The 16,762-nt window shown below is 35.1% G+C and overlaps 1 protein-coding gene and 1 long non-coding RNA gene across 2 annotated transcripts; one reads left to right on the top strand and one right to left on the bottom strand.

The window, feature by feature from the left end:
- The first annotated feature begins 1,187 nt into the window (after positions 1-1,187).
- On the top strand, positions 1,188-11,281 carry LOC11437341 (regulator of MON1-CCZ1 complex). Its single transcript, XM_003625261.4, has 15 exons — positions 1,188-1,346; positions 1,653-1,722; positions 2,384-2,485; positions 2,819-2,951; positions 3,046-3,260; positions 3,406-3,665; positions 4,688-4,841; positions 5,079-5,188; positions 5,277-5,364; positions 6,017-6,349; positions 6,425-6,499; positions 7,639-8,177; positions 8,465-8,573; positions 8,672-8,851; positions 10,737-11,281. The coding sequence occupies exons 5-15, from the start codon at positions 3,093-3,095 to the stop codon at positions 10,911-10,913; spliced, it is 2,193 nt and encodes a 730-aa protein (XP_003625309.1). The 5' UTR covers positions 1,188-1,346; positions 1,653-1,722; positions 2,384-2,485; positions 2,819-2,951; positions 3,046-3,092; the 3' UTR covers positions 10,914-11,281.
- A 68-nt stretch (positions 11,282-11,349) lies between these two features.
- On the bottom strand, positions 11,350-14,665 carry LOC112416485 (uncharacterized). Its single transcript, XR_003007001.2, has 3 exons — positions 14,529-14,665; positions 12,205-12,300; positions 11,350-12,034 (listed from the first exon to the last, which is right to left on the bottom strand). It is a non-coding gene; the product is annotated as an uncharacterized lncRNA (long non-coding RNA).
- Positions 14,666-16,762: the final 2,097 nt, after the last annotated feature.

The following is a 16,762-nucleotide window of genomic DNA, read 5'->3' as shown; positions in this document are numbered from 1 at the left end:
ACCTTGACTTTGCTTCGTGGAGGCAGAACCAAGCTCCTGAAGGCCCATGTTGGAGCAGAAGAGCAATATCATGATAGATTGTAAAAAGCTCAGCAAATAGCACATCACCTTGACCATCATTGGAGGATTGCTCCGTGGAGGCAGAACCAAGCTCCCGAAGGCCCATGTTGGAGCAGAAGAGCGATACCATGATAGATTGTAAAAAGCTCAGCAAATAGCACATCACCTTGACCATCATTGGAGGATTGCTCCATGGAGGCAAAATCAAACAAAGTGTTGCAAACGCCTTAATTCTCCAAACCTAGTTCTAATCATTTGTTGTGTTCTAAGTTATATTGTGTGCTAACAACCAATCATATCCAAATTTACAAGCACAAACCCCTATCTTAGAGTCATTCCATATCCACATATCATGTCACTCGTCATCATAAGTAACGTGATCGGTGTTGGTCAACAAACTGAACAATAAAAAAAAGGTACAATGGTCATTAAAACATTCCACTTCCAACAACCATTTGAACCAACCTCCCTAAGCGTTAGATGAGTATTTACGATGTTGACAAAATCAACCTTCTGACACAATCTCCCCATCCTAATCAAATCAGAAAACCAAAATGAAGAATTTCTATCAATGATACAATAACTAAACCTTATGTAAGATTTATAGTTGCCTCCAATATATTTCTTCTAATTCTTTACTGTGAATTTTCATTTTAATATTTTTTGTGAATTTTCATTTTAATATTTTTTTTATCAATAAATTTTCATTTCAATATTGATACACAACCCTGTAGTGGTAGGACTCACTATATAATATTTTTTTTTATGTATCTATCTCTCATTAAATAATATTTTTCATTTATTTTAAGCAAATTAGAATCTTCCCCAAATTTGTTGTTTCTAAAAGTTTTTTTTTGTCGAAACTGTTTCTAAAAGATTAAATGAAGTGAAGAGAGAAAGAGTCTATTAAGCAAGAAAATGAAATCCCCGTGAGCTTAGCTCAGTTGGTAGGGATATTGCATATTATATGTAGGGGCCGGAGTTTGAACCCGTACACCCACTCCTCCATAATTTGTATGAGTTTTAGCCGGTAGGCTACTTGACAAAAAAAAAAAAAAAAAACGCGGTAGGGTATAAAAGCAAAATCAGGAGTGCAGAAAACAGTTAGCACCTCTATATTGCTTTCTGCATCACATAGTTACAACACGCAACGCAACAGAATCAATACGACTGGTAGGTAGCGGAACTCTGCACTGTGTACTTTCTCCATTCATTCGAATAAAAGCTCGCAGAATCGTGATCTGCGATTGATTCTGTTGCATAATGAACATCACCGATTCTTAATGGTAACCTTTCATAAACCACTTAATTTTTATATCTCACATTTTCGATTCAATTCGTTTCGCTATGATTTCCTTCTATTATCCTCGCAACATTATCCGTGAATGTAATTTGAGACGAACGTTACTTAGGGATTTTAATAATCTTTTTATTTACCGGTGTTATGCAATTCAAGAATTTCGAATTAAGCTATTGTTTGTTGTTATTATAAGGAGAAATTCAGAATCTCTGAAACTTACAAATGCTAATATTTTATTTTTTGTTGATTATAGTTAATTATGGTTTAATTGTAGTTTTTGTATGTTTTGCAGCTTTGTGAACATGAAGGAAAAGAATACTAGCTCTGTTCTCAAACGTATTTTAGTGAATTGTGCATCTCAGGTTTGTAGATGCTTTTGATTTTTGGTTACGATATGAAATTTTAATGTGCCGAGTAAAACCTTTTACGTTATGAGTTTTAGACCGACACCAACATTTAACAAGAATGGAGCATTTGATAATTATTTGCAAAAAAGTCGGTTAGAAAATAGAGAAAAGGGGACATGAACTGTTAATATAAACCAGTTTTACACTGACGTCCAATAACAATTGACTGTTGATAATCTTTTGGCGGTCATTTTTGATAAGCGATTAGAATATATGCTTACAAGGAATTAATAGCCGATGGAATCTTATTGGATGATGGCAGTGTACCTCCATTAAACTCTATAAAATAAGCATACATGGCAATATGGTGGTTTCTTATTGGATGCTTTCTTTATATCATTTTTGTTACTTAGAACTCGTATACAAGATAAAGTTCACTAATCTTTGGTACCTATAAATGGTTGACTTGATTTTATCACTTATCACTTGCGATAACCAAGTTTAATTTATTTACTTAGATGCGTTAAACATGTAATTATGATCGAGCCATCGGGTTGTTGGGAAGTGGAGGGAATCCGTTGTGTGATTTATGTTTTCTTTCCATTTAGGCTTCAGCCTACATTCTACATGTCTTATTTATGCATGAAAATTGATATGGTTAAGTCTCATTGGATAGGCGAAAGCATACGGGAGTTGTGTTGCAGCTAAGGTTCCAGATATTGAACGTGATATGTGTGTAACGGAGTTTCTGGCATTAAAAAGTTGTATGCAAAATACGGTATCATATTCTACAGTTATCTTGACATAAAGTTTTTTTACACGCTGGCTCGGTATTTTAGCTATAAAGCTATTTGTTACATTTCATGGGGAAATACAACCACAAGCAGCATTGTGGAAAAACTGAAGAGAAACATTTTTGCAAACTTCATTTAATTGGGTCACGGCTTTTGACAGTTACAAGCCGTTTAAGTTTATAAAATTTTGTTTTTCCATGTTTTCCCCCTAAAATTATTGATCTATTATGCTGTGTTGTGTCTACTGTATAACTGTTACTTATTTTTGCATTTCTATTAAATATTGTATGTTTAAAAATACATATTGCTCCTAACAGCTCAAAAAGAAGGTTTAAGTGAATGTCCATCTGCTTTCTGGGCCATTGAACACGCACAGAAAAAGTTTGATGGTTATACAGATTTCTAATTACCAGTCTAAAGAGGAGTGTCGTAAAGCTTTTGAAGGCAAAGGTTTAACCTTCAACACTCATATCTCCTGATAACAATAGATACATTAACCTTTTACCATCCATAAGTGTAAATAACTTTAATTGTTTTGCTGCAGTTTATTTTATACCCCAGCTATTTATTGTGTAAACAAGAAGCAGAAATATGTCTAGAAAAGCAACAACCTCAAAGCCTACTATAGGTCTGAGAGGATCTGATGGTCTCTCACATGCTTACATTCAGTATCCACCGCTTCGGTGTAATGTTCCTGAATCAGGGGGGTTATTTTATGACGATGGAAATAAGTTACTACTCTCCCCAGCAGCTGACCAGGTAACATGATATGCTTCGTATATTTGTTTTTCGGTGAAAAATGAATTGCGTGTTACGTCCACCATTCTGAATTGTATCAAAATGATGTGTTATCTGTCTATTTCATGGTCAACTGTTAAATCACATATATTTTTGTAATGTTTAGGTCTTTTCATGGAAAGTCGGTATCTTTGATCCTCTCACTGGTCCGACCACCGACTCAATAAGTGAAGGCCCTATTATAGCTATTCGGTATTCTTTAGACACAAAGGTCATAGCCATCCAGCGATCAGGCCAGGAGATACAGTTTTGGGATAGAGAAACTGCGGAAACGTTTAGCCATAAGTGCAAGCCAGAATCAGAAAGTATACTTGGATTTTTTTGGACAGACAGTCGACAGTGTGACATTGTTATTGTTAAGACCAAGTATGGTTGCCTTTTTTTTATTTTTTATCATCTCTATTTTTAATTCAATTACATTGGTCAATAATGCATTTTTTTTAATGTCCTGATCTTAAGTTCAGAAGAGATCCAAAAGTTAGTAAAAATGTTTCCAGGCTGGGAAATTTTCAGTCCTATTATAGTATAGGATTTTAGAGAATGATTAAATAATTTGGAGTCTTATATCATAAGGTTTATAAGAATCTTCATTGGACAAACCATATTCATTGATCTACTAGTCTGGTGCTTAAACTTGTCTTTAGAAAATTATGAAACTCTCGTCATGGACTCATTAGCGCTCTTTAGTAATCGTGGTAGGGGTCCAGCAACTCTCGTCATCGACACTTTTTTATCTTTTTCTTCTTCTAGTTCTCTCATCACATCAATATCTGTGGCACATGACTCTCTCCTACTTTTCTTCCCCTCTCTTTATGTTTATTTTTCATCGTCTTGGATGAACATTTAATTATCTTTTAGTTTTTTGGGAAGAAGCATATTGTAAGGCAAAGAAAAGGTACATAATCTAATAGCTTTAGATTACTATTAAATATTAAAAAATATTTATTACAGGAATAAGTTTTGCAGTCTGTGTCCATGAGGCGTCAGCTCAATGATAAGAGTTTAACATTTTAATCTCATGGGAAGGAGTTCGACCCCCCCCCCCCCCCCCCCCGCGAACGATTGTTTTCAACTGAAGGAGTTTAATCATTTTCCCGATCCCCAAACATTTTTTATTTAAAAAAAGTCTTGCAGTTCCTTAAGATATCTGTCAAAATAATATGCTAAAATGTTTTGTTGGCTGAGCAAAATAATGATGCAAATAAAAAAAAAAACCTTATCCTACGAGAGCTATGAAGGCATGAGTTTTTGCATTGGACTTTTGCCACTATGCTCTAATATTGTATTCTAGACTGTTTCAAATATGACACTACTCCCCAAGTATTTTGCCTTCCTCCTTTTTTCTTGTTTGTTTCTTAAGTAAAGAGACTTATTCCATTTTTTTACAGTGGTCTAGACTTGTGTGCATATAAATCAGAGTCAAAATCACTCCAATTGGTGGAAACAAAGAAACTGAATGTTAGTTGGTATGTTTATACACATGAAAGCCGCTTGGTTCTTCTTGCATCTGGAATGCAGTGCAAGACATTCCATGGATTTCAGGTATGGGAGTGTGCTATGTACTTCTTTTTTTCCTTTTAGTTTTAGTACAATAAGATATTTATATCATATAGGATTCGTAATTTATTTTGTTTCAATCAAAGATATATCATTATTGTTCAGAAAAGAATGCAGGTACTTAAATAGTCCTTATCACGATCCTTCAGTATCAATATAGATTTTATCTGATAGTTTTCCTGTGTTAATTCATTTGACTGATAGTAAAACATCTCTGGTTAGATTTCATCTGCAGATATTGTACGCTTACCAAGGTTTGAGATGGTTATGGCCAAATCTGAGGCAAATAGTAAGCCCGTTTTAGCAGCTGAAGACATCTTCATTGTCACTGTGTATGTACCAGTTATTTTCTTCGTCAACCTTAGACCTTTGTAATTTACATAGCTGCCTGTTGAAAGTTTTTTTAATGATCAATCACAGTTATGGTAGGATATACTGCTTGCAAGTCGATAGAGTTGCAATGCTACTCCATTCCTATAGGCTATATCGTGATGCAGTGATACAACAGGTGGGGTTTTGTTCTAATTTCTTATTGACTTTATAATTCAGCCAAAAGTTCTTTTTTACAATAACATTTGTGAGAGCTTCTCTGAACATATGCTAATTTTTTATTTAGGAAATCTTCCCCTTCTATTTCACTCTGGCGAAACTCTAACATCAAATATAATTCACACTGTTAAACAGATAAAATGAATGTTTGTGATCCTTGTCCTTTACAATCTTGGGTTATTTATACATTCCACAAAACATTTTTTACTGACAGAAAATTAGATACAAATCAGTATTAGTTCATTGTATGATTTCATAAGCAACAAGCGATCTGAAATAATTTCATTAGTAATATGGAGAATTAGATCTATGTAATTTCAGAAATTTGCAAATTAATAAATGTAAGATTAATTGAGTTTATCTTAATACAATTATGTTTCTTCTGATCAATTAAAATTAATTTCTAGCTTCAAATTTTACATATGTTGTACATCCCTATTGCAATTCTTAAAAGTGTGTAAATCTGTTTTAGCTAGACACACAAATAAAACATGTCCACATGGGACATGTAATTATATCCTGGATCTTGTATGATAACAATGGTTGTGTGATTCATTGAACTATGCACATCTGAAAAATAAAAATGAGACCGATGCTCCTGATATTTGCAGGGATCTTTACCAATTTATTCCAGCAGGATTGCTGGGAGTGTGGTCGACAATGTACTTCTTATTCATCAAGTTGATGCAAAGGTTGTCATACTTTATGATCTCTTTGCAGATTCTCGAGCACCAATATCCGCACCACTTCCTTTATTGTTAAGGGGTTTCCCCAGGTCCAGTAGCTCATCTCAATTTAGTGGCAGAGAAAGTGAAAGTTCAGATGGTAATGTTGCGAGTAGCCATGAAGCAGTTACATATGCTGATTCATGGATTTTCCTGGTGCCTGACCTCGTATGCGATGTGGCCAATAAGCTATTATGGAAATTCAATTTAGACTTAGAAGTAAGTATTTTATTCATTTTGGTATCAATGTCAAATTTGTTGTGCTTCCGTGAAATGAATAACCTTAGTTTGTAGGCAATTTCCGCCAGCAACTCAGATGTACCATCAATATTAGACTTCCTGCAGCGGCGTAAGTTAGAGGCTAACAAGGTATGTTCAATCCATCCATCCCAACTTCATTACAGCAATGCTTCTAATTGATTAATTATTCAAGATGCAATAGTGAAGCTGTTGTTGTTAGCTGTTTCTTTTTAATTTAAACCAAGTTTACCAGTAGTCAGTCAGTTTGTAACTGGAATTTGGCCACTTTTGTATTGAAAACTATATTTCTAGGGGCTGCAAGCTGCAGCTATGTTCCCAGTTAGCTTATTCATCTATAAGCTGATTCAGAATCAAAAAGGCTTTTAGTTGCCCTTACTTGGTAAATTTCATCACCTTACTAGATGATGACCCCTTACTACTAGATGTTGCAGGCTTTGCATCAGACAAAGGGTTGCAGGCTTAGCATCAGACAAAGGAAGGCACTGGGCAGAAAAATTAAGTACCCATCCTCTTTGCTTCTTTGAAGTCTGACTGTGTCACTTCCAGCCATAGGTCTCTTTGCCATAGTCTAACGTAGTCTGCCTTGTTTCACTGGCCAACCATACTCTTCCTTTGGCATAGCCTTTTTTGTCATCTTATTTTTTGAGCTTCTACTCCAGTTATTTTTAATGATCACATATGTTTAGCAATTTTCACTTCTAGGCATCAATTACACTATTATTTCATTTAGTGGGTTTAAAACTAGCAGAAATTTTTCTATAAGTCATTTAAAGGCCCTTTAGACATAAGCATCCCTTAATATAGGAGATAATATTTGAGCAATCAACAGGCATTTGAGACTTAAGACTCTTACCTGTCTACGATATGTGTTACAATTGAGTAGTATCATCTACCCTAGCAAATTTGGAAGGTTATGTAGTCAACTGTATTCAAGACTGTTAGATAAAATTATATAATTTTTATGGGGTACTGTGGACGACTTGTAAATTTATTGCTAAACCTGAGTATTGAATTCCCTGTATTCTCTATCAAGGTATTGCACTGTAAGTCTGAAATGTAATTCTGGCATAATTCCCCATCTAAATTGGCTGTAAAGGAAGTTGTTTTATATTGATATTGATTTAGATGTCTTTTTAATTGGTTCTAAACTACAATTATTGATAGTATTCATTTTGTTCCGAAACTTTGAACTAATCAATTGATGATTATTTTACAAATCTCAGCTTACTTCATTTCTTCCTTTTCAGGCTAAACAATTGTGCTTGGGTATAACACAGACACTTATTCTAGAGCGCAGACCTGTGCCTGTGGTTGCCAAGGCTATAAATGTACTAGTCTCCTCGTACTCCCATTCAATTAAAACTTGTAGCTATCTGAAGGGGCTGAAACCAGAGATGCCATTAAATTCTGGTGCACAAAATTCTGACGCTGATGTATCTACTATAGAAAGAGATGCAATTGGGAAATCGATCATACACGAATCTACCGCCAGAGTCGACAGCGAAACTTTGGACTCTGAGGATGAATCACATTTTACAAATCTTGAACATAATTCAAAGGAAGCCTATGTTGGTGGTAGTGTAAACAATGAGAACTCCCCAAGTAATGAAGCTCATAGTTCTTATGTTATGCAATCATCTTTACTGTCTGTGCAAGAGGAATCCCAACTTACTTCAGCAGCAATCTCACCCGATGAGATGTACAACTTTGTCTTTTCGCCTGTTGATGAAGAGATGGTGGGAGACCCTTCTTACTTGGTTGCTATAATTATTGAGTTTCTTCACAGGTTTGCCAATATTACTCTTTTTTTTTTTTTTTTTTTTTGGTTGTTAAAAAGCTGGTTTGAGTCTCAAGGCATTCCATAGATTAGTGTTCTAGTTTCTAATGGATTTTAGTTTTTCCACTGTTAATGTGTGACAATGAGATATATGATTTCAACTATTTAAAAAAAACATTGAAATGATGGATGCAAATTTGGGGACTTTAATTTAATATGCTATTTTTTTATCTGATCATGACTTTTACTGCCACTCTTGAGAATCAGCTCTCAATGCTCTTCATTAATCATTGCAGTGCAAATTTGGAAAAGATTCGTGTGCTCCCAAATCTATATGTATTGATAATTCAACTTCTGGTGCGGAATGAACGCTATGCTGAATTGGGGTTGTTTGTCGTAAATAAGGTTACCGATTTCTCTGTATAGTATTATTGTGAAGATATTAGGTACCTGTATGCTGAATTAGAGTTAATTTAATTCTGAGAAGAGACTTTTTGTTGCAGATTTTGGAGCCCTCTAAGGAAGTTGCATTGCAGCTCCTAGAGTCTGGTCGTCAGAATACCCAAACTAGAAAGCTTGGTCTGGATATGCTGAGACAGCTTGGTTTACATAATGATTATGTAGTGTTGCTAGTGCAAGATGGATACTACCTTGAAGCCTTGCGATATGCACGGAAGTATAAGGTAATTTCTACTTTGCTTGATCCTGTTCTGGAAAGTAATTTTGCAGTGTTTTAAGTTCTTAAAAGAACAGGGAGATGATGGAAATATGATGAATAGGTGCTACCGTTTTCTCATGATTCTGTAGGATTTATCGCTGTAGAAATTCCATTCGTCCAGTTTTCTGTGTCTGCCGATGACTTTTTATTTACTGCATTTGTAGAAATCCCTTTGCAGAAAATAGATTATGTGTTTTTAAACAGTAAAATTAAATTAAGTCCTTCTTTAGTGGTAGTGTTTAGGTGCCCCCATATTCCATTTCCATAGAGGTCTGCCGACCCATGATTGATAGAAATTTCAAGTGCCTTGCCTAAGTTATTCACCCTGGCAAGACAAACTTAAAAGCAGGCTAAGAGCATGCCGGGTGAAGGGAGCTAAACTACCCTTGCAAACGAAAAACTCTCCTCTCTGGATTAGTAAGACTTTATGGCTAGGACCCACCTTGCATCATGGCCTTGATTAAATGTTTTCTTTGCGGAAGCTGGGAAGAGGGTTGAGGAAGCCTCAGGCTAACAATGAAAAGTAACAGCCAGGGCCACGTCATCTCCATTGACCTGATCTTGTTTCCCACTGAATGCCATTTTATCCATCGGCACACACGATCTCGGAAATTTCTTCCCCACTCGTGACTTTTCACTATCAAGTATCAACCTGCAGTAGCTGCTCCCGGGACAGCCTTGACTTGGCTTCAGGAAGCTTCCACCGTCATGCAGCAGGGATGCCAGTCATTAGAAGGCCAACCATGTATTAATTGCATGGTAGAATACACTTCATCTGATGTTTAATATGTATGTCGTGTGATGTGATTATTGAGTGGTTTGGTTGCTTGTGGTTGGAAAACACCCTGTACATGAGCAGTAAACCTGGGTTTCATCAAGGTGTTAGAGTTTGGGGTAATGCATAAGTAAAAGGTTTCCTCACCTTTTCCAACCATCAGATGTCACATAAAGAAAAATACGAGATCGGGTGATTTAAGCATGTGCAGTAGCCATGGCAATATGCATTCTATGACTCAAACGTGAATTTCAGGCTAGCAATGGCTTAAGCTCTTTCACTTTTTTAAAAACTACCGCAGCATTCTCATGGACAAAGATTAAAATGCAACTAAAAGTAATTAAGACCATTTTTATAAATTATTAAAATTAATATATTAAAATTACTTTTTTACGATGTTAAAATATGAATGGTCCATGCTGGAACAAGACTCATTTGACTGCGTCATCACAGTTAGCTATTTCCATACCTCTGCAGTGTAAAGCGGTCCATCCCCTAACATTGTAGTCTAGCAAGTGACTGTGTCAGCACAGGTTGCTTTGCCAATTCAAATCGAGCTAGTGGGGTGAACCATGTCACTTTGTTTAAGATGGATTGTGTCATCACTGATGAAAAAAATAATTATTTACTGCATTGAATCATAATAGGATATTTTGCCATTGTGCTATCCATCTAATCAATTCCAGTTAATGGAAAAGCTGTTGCTGCTACTGCATTGAAACTTCACTGACTGAGTAACTATTTATGAATTATGATCATAAACTGAGATGTTTACGTTGTTGGTGTAGTTGGAGAGGCTCTGGTGCTTTACTAATTTTGAAATTTGAATTGTGAACTTTTTACGAACAAAGATTAATGTAATTTTCAAATTGTCGATCTTGTAACTATAAAGTATATGCGTATTTGCTATCTGAAGCAAATTTATAATGTACTGAAGCATACCATCAAGAGCTGCTTCAAGTAGTTATCATGTAGAGCGTGTATAACGAAGCGTGAAAGTTTCACAGGGTTTGCGTTTATGATTTTGTTTTAATTTTAGAACTCCAAAGCTAACTGGTGTGAGAATTATTTTCAGGTGGATACCATCCGACCATCGTTGTTCTTAGAAGCAGCTTTTGTATCCAATGACTCCCAACATCTTGCAGCAGTTCTAAGATTCTTTACAGATTTTCTGCCTGGCTTCAAAAACACCGCAGAGCATAATAGGTACCATCGCATACTGAATGAGATGAACTCTTCCATGACTGCTTGAGAGGTCTTGCAAGAAAAGAAAAAAAAAAGAGAGAAATTTAGTCATCGTCAGGAGTAAACCCTTGTTCAAGCGGGGCTATCTCATTGTGACATCCGATATATCCTTTATTCTACATGTTGTATGTTAAATAAATATCTCTCTTCCTAGCAATTTTAGTTTTAGCAGATATTGTGATCTAAATGAAATTTTCTCGGAAGAAAATTTTACTTAGCTTGAGCTAGCTTGTGGATGAATTGCCTGGGTTGTTGTCCTTCAAAATTCATCATGCTCTGTAGTTGCTATTTACTTGCATTATATTCATTTTTATAAAATATAAATAGGGAACTAAAACAAGAATGAAAAAACATCTTATTCTTGAACGCGTTAAATGATGTACTAAATAAAATTGCATGATGCATACAATTTTATGAAGATTGAACTCAATTTTAAGCTAGAGAATTTTTTTAATCCATTCCATTTTGATATGAGAATCAACATAACTTTCTTCAACGTAATTCACTCGTTGTGCATATAGAAAGCCAAGAACCAATCCAGTTTTATATGCCATAACAGAATTTTGTAAAATGGAATCGATATATTCAATTATGTCAGGAACATATACTATTCTGTATATACTATATATACTAATCTGTTTGTGGATGTGCAAACGCACGCCTACAATGTCATGGTGATCTAATTAGAAAAATAATAAAGAAAGCTGCAGGTATCCACTCAAATTTAATTTGCATAGTAATGCTGCGAGTCTGGATTGTCGAGGTAAATGGCAAATGGACAAAGCAATTTTGTTGACAGAATGAGCAGAGGAAATATAATAACATGTTTTGATTTAAAGGCTTAAATATGCTTTTCATCCCTGTAATTATAGGCCATTTGGTTTTTCATCCCTGAGCTTACTAATCCTCCCATTTTGCCCCTGCAATTACTAATCATTTTAAAATTCGTCCTAATTACAAAAATTTGTTGAGGTGGAGGGTAATTAGATACGTGGCATTTGGTGAATGGAGTTTTGTCAGGACACGTCAGCTGATGGCGAGGGAAATGACATTTTTACCCTTAATGAGTCTGGAATCGCGCGCAATGACCATTTTACCCCTGCCTCCATCTTTTCTTCTTCACGCATTCTGAAACAAAAATACACTCACTCAGCAACACAACAATGGTACAAAAATGCACCACACTAAGCATGCGAAAATAGAAACCCACATGTTTTTTATCATCTATTTCACCGAAAAAACAAACAAAACTAACATATTTATACAAACAACATATTTATACAAACAAACGATGGTACCTGGGTTTTTCTTCTTCACGATACCTTTCTACAAACGAGTTCGATTTAGTGCTTTGCGTTCCAATAGAGATTCCAACACCAATTTTCGGAGGCAATCTGTAACGTCCTAGTTGTTATATTTAATTAATTTGATTTATGTGGAGTATATATATAGTTATATATGATGTTGGTGATTTATGTGGAGTATATGTATATATTTATATATATGCGTGATTTTTGAGTGATTTATGTGGTGTATTATTTTATTATATGGTTTATTTGATAATAATTAGAATAAGTATGAAATAATAATTATTTTGGTGTTTGGGGAGTTAATAGAAGTTAATAGAAATTATGGGGAGTTAAGTGTAATTAGAAGGGAGTTACTTTTGAGTGGGAAGTTATACAGAGAAGTTAGAATCAGTTTCACGTAGAACCAGTTTTGGGAGAAAGCAAGAGAGAACCAAGGAAGAACCAAGAGTTGATTTTTGCTGTGCATTTCTTCTGCAAATTTAAGGTAAGGGTGAGGTTTACTTCAATAGTGTAGATTTTAAAGTCTGATTTTGAGTTTAACAGGTTTTGGAGTGAAATTGAAGAATTGGGTATAAATTGAATTAATGGTTTTTGGGGTAGATATTGCTGTTCTGATGTTAGAATTTGGTTTTGGTTGCATAGAAACATTCATTTCTCATCTGTAAACTGATTTGGGGAGTGATTGGAAGAAAAATGGGATTTTTGGGAAAAACCAGTTGCCGCGCCATTTTTCGGATGTCAAGGCCATTTGATTAGCTTTTGACTCACTTTTTATCTCACGACTGAACAAATTTTTTTTAAGGGGAAAAAGTTCCAAACCACCCATTTTGAAGAGATTTAGGGTTCGGGGGTTGGTTATATTTAGGGAAGGTATTAGCACCCTAAATATTCGTAGTACTCTACGAGAACCTCTTGATTTTATTTAACTTTTTGTGCTTAAACTTGCTTGCTTTTAAAAAGATGAAAATGGAATTGAAAGATGAATTGAAAAGGAAAAAGAAAATTGATTTTAATTGAAGAGGCAAAAGAAAATTGTTTTTTAGTTGATAATTGAAAAGAGAAAAAAGAAAATTGTTTTTTAATTGATTTGGAAGGACAAGGTCCTCTACCTACGTACCCGTGAGGGATCAAAACCTCGTAGTTCGGGGTAGAAATTGACGTTTGATCTGTTTAGTGTTTTTTATATGTTTTGAAAAAGGTTTTGAAATAAAAAGCCAAATGGCAAATGAGAATTGATTTGTGTTTTTTAGATTGAAGAAAATTGACTTGAAGTTGAATTAGACTTGATTTGAAATTTGATTAAGAAAAATAAAAAGAACGATCACTTGATTTGAGAATCAAGGTTTGTAATGAAAAAATATTTTTGTGATTTGTTATTTAAATGTTTTTGTTGTTTTGGAATAAAGATATGAAAATTATATAAGCAGAATGAGAAAAATGAAGTTAAGCTGAATTGTGAAGTTGTTTTAACATGGACCAGAATATTCTGGAGAATAATTAAATTAAACAAAAATAAATAAATATTAACATTTAAGTTAGGACCAGAGCACTCTGGATTAACAAAAATATAATATTAACAGTTAATTTAGGACCAGAGCACTCTGGATTAATTTAATTAACAATGACCAGAGCACTCTGGAGAATAATTAATTTAAACAGAAATATAATATTAATAGTTAATATAGGACCAGATTATTCTGGAGAATAACTAAATTAAGCAAGAATATAATATTAAGTTAATTTTGGACCAGAGCACTCTGGATTAACAGATAGAGCGAGAATTAAAATGCATGAAAAAGAAATTAGAAAAAATGAGATGCTGGGGGTGTGTGAGCAGTAAAGGGGGGTGCAGAAAATAAAACGAAAAAGATGGGCCAAGAACAAGGTTGGACCTCAGAGATCGAATCTCGGCCGTTGATTTGATCAACGGCCTTGATTTAATCTGCCAAATAAAAGGGGTATAAATACCCATTTCTCTCTTTTTCCTTCATTTCTTTTTTTCTCTTCTCTCTCTTCACTTTCTTTTTCTCTCACGTACTCTCTCTTCTCTCTCTTCTTATCTTCTTTCTTCTGTTTTTTTTGATGAAGTTTCCGGTGAGTGTTGAAGAACACCACCGTGAAACTCAGTTTCCGGCGCGGTGGCCGGCGAGTTGTCGCGGCGGCGCCACCGCGCCGGAAAAAAACTCCCCTTTTTTTTAAAAAAAACGTTTTTTTAAGACCTCTTCTTCTTCTCTTTTTGATTCTAGGTTCAAAACTTCTAAAACAAACACTGTTTATCCTAGATCTAGAAAGAAAAAGAAAAATCTTTATACCTCTTTTACTTTGGATCTTGGTTCGATGGTTGTGGTGGTTTGTTGTTGGATTTTGGTTGCTGGTTCTGGGTTAAAACATTGTGCGGAAATGATGATGAAAAATTGTGTTTGTGTTGATTCAGAAAACGATTGTGGTGTTATGTGATTTGCAGGTTTTGCAATTGAAATTCTGTCCCTTTTTGATTGTGTCTGTAATGTTATATTTATAGAGCTTGTGATTAAGACAATTTTGTTGCTTGGAGAGGAACATGACAGGCTGTTTTTGTGGCTAGGAGAGGAACATGACAGGCTGTTTTTGTGGCTTGGAGAGGAAGCATGAGGCTTTGTGCTGTTTATTTGGATATTATCGGACAGCATTTTAATTTTTTCTTTGGATATTAAAAATAAAATAAAAGGACTAAAAAATGAATATAAATGAGATAAAATAAAGATTAAAAAAATGAATTTAAAGTCAATAAAAAAAGGATTCTAAATAAAAAAGATGGAAACATAAAATTTGAATAAAAAATTGAAAATTGAGAGAAGAGGGCCCGACTCGGAATCAACTATGAGGTATTTTAAAATACCTCCCTGCCGAATTTTTTGCTCGAAGGGCTGAGACCGGTCGGAGCTAAATGACACGTGTCAGTGCTGTCTTAGGTCAAAAATTGGGGTATGACACCAGTTTTCTGCCCGTACAAAAGTTCATCGCTCGCCTCGCGAGTAGCCTTGCTCGCCATGGCGAGTGAGCAACTTCATAGCTTGCCTCGCGAGCAGACCAACTCGCCATGGCGAGTAGCCCAGATTAAAACTTGATTTTTAAAAAGTTGTTATAAGATGTTTTGGGGATGGTTTAAGGTACCTAGATGATAATAATGAAGACTGGAACAATTTTCAGGTTAAAAAGATGATTAGGGAGCTTAGTATAGAAGTTGGAGTGAGAAAATGTCATTTTTCCCGAGAGCACCTATTTTTCACTCGCCTCGAGTTCGCCTTGAACTCGCCATGGCGAGCAAGTAGTTTTGTGAACTCGACATAGCGAGTAGATGTGCTCGCGAGGCGAGTTGCACAGTTCCTGAGTGCTGTTTGTTTGTATGGATGGTAGTGTTTGATGTTGTAGTTTTTAGCATGGTTATATGTAATTATGCATTATTTGGGATGATTGGATTGCTGGATTGATGATTACTGATGATGACTGAAATGTATGTTATTTATTGAATCACACATGTTGTTTAAGTGGTGTCACATGAAGTTTGCATTGCATGGTCAGTTGTATGTAGATATACACAAGTAGGTCCATTGCATATGCATAAAACAGCGGAGATGACTCATGTCCTGGAGTACTAGTTGCTCAACAGCGGTGAGAGCTTCGGCCCTGATGAATGCTTTAACCATTCAAAAGCGGTGAGGGCTTCGGTCCTGTTTGGTACCACATGCATATTTGCATCCATTGAGAAGTCTAAGGTGTTGTCTTAGCAGTGTTGTCATGTCATTTGCATGAGTCTTAGTTGTTGATTTTGGTTGTTACTTGATGATGATGATGTTGTTGGTGAATATGTACATTGTATACATACTTGTTAAGTGGATTATGATGATGCTGTTGTTGCTTGTGAACTAATTATGTATATTTGCAAGATAATGTATTTGATGTTATAGGGTATTAGATTCAATTGAAGATTTAATATCTATATTTATTGTTGTGAATCTCACCCCTTCTGCTTGAAAATGTTGCCCTTCCTATGGGTAACTTGCAGGTGATCCTGAGTAGTTGGTGGTGGCTCAATGTCGTGTCTAGGGCTCTGATACGTGGGATGGGAATTATTATTTATATTATTGTTGTTTTTCCTTTCCATGTATCAAATTTTGGAATTGTGATGTGGAGCCTTTTATTGTCTTTTGAACAATGATGTTGACTTATGCTAAGGCCTTTAATGCCATAGACTGTTGTTGGATGTTCATGAGGTTATGGATTTGAAAACTATTCCGCTGCTATGTTTTCATATATATCAAGTTGTTTTGACTAAATAGTTTTATTTTCTATTTAAGAAATTTTGAAATGACGTGTAGCATGCCCGTTGTGGAATTACTCTGATGAATATTTGTTATTTAATTGCTTTTGGGTAACGGGGTGTTACACAATCGAGTTCCAATCGAAATCTTCTCAACAATTTTCCCCAATTCGCATTTCAACCCTAAACCCTAGAACATTTTCCCCCCAATTTCATGTTTCTGATTGAGAAGAGAAGAAGAATACG

The sequence above is a fragment of the Medicago truncatula genome, chromosome 7 (genome assembly GCF_003473485.1).
Source record: "Medicago truncatula cultivar Jemalong A17 chromosome 7, MtrunA17r5.0-ANR, whole genome shotgun sequence".
Classification (NCBI taxonomy): Eukaryota; Viridiplantae; Streptophyta; class Magnoliopsida; order Fabales; family Fabaceae; genus Medicago; species Medicago truncatula.
The sequence above is the reverse complement of the archived record's forward strand: the minus strand, read 5'-3'. Positions and strand labels throughout refer to the sequence as shown.

Bases quoted from the DNA above. Each gene is read 5' to 3' on its own strand.
- LOC11437341 (XM_003625261.4), top strand. From the start codon at position 3,093: ATGTCTAGAAAAGCAACAACCTCAAAGCCTACTATAGGTCTGAGAGGA. The intron at 3,666-4,687 runs GTATGGTTGCCT...ATTTTTTTACAG, and splicing joins ATTGTTATTGTTAAGACCAA to TGGTCTAGACTTGTGTGCAT. The intron at 6,350-6,424 runs GTAAGTATTTTA...CTTAGTTTGTAG, and splicing joins AATTCAATTTAGACTTAGAA to GCAATTTCCGCCAGCAACTC.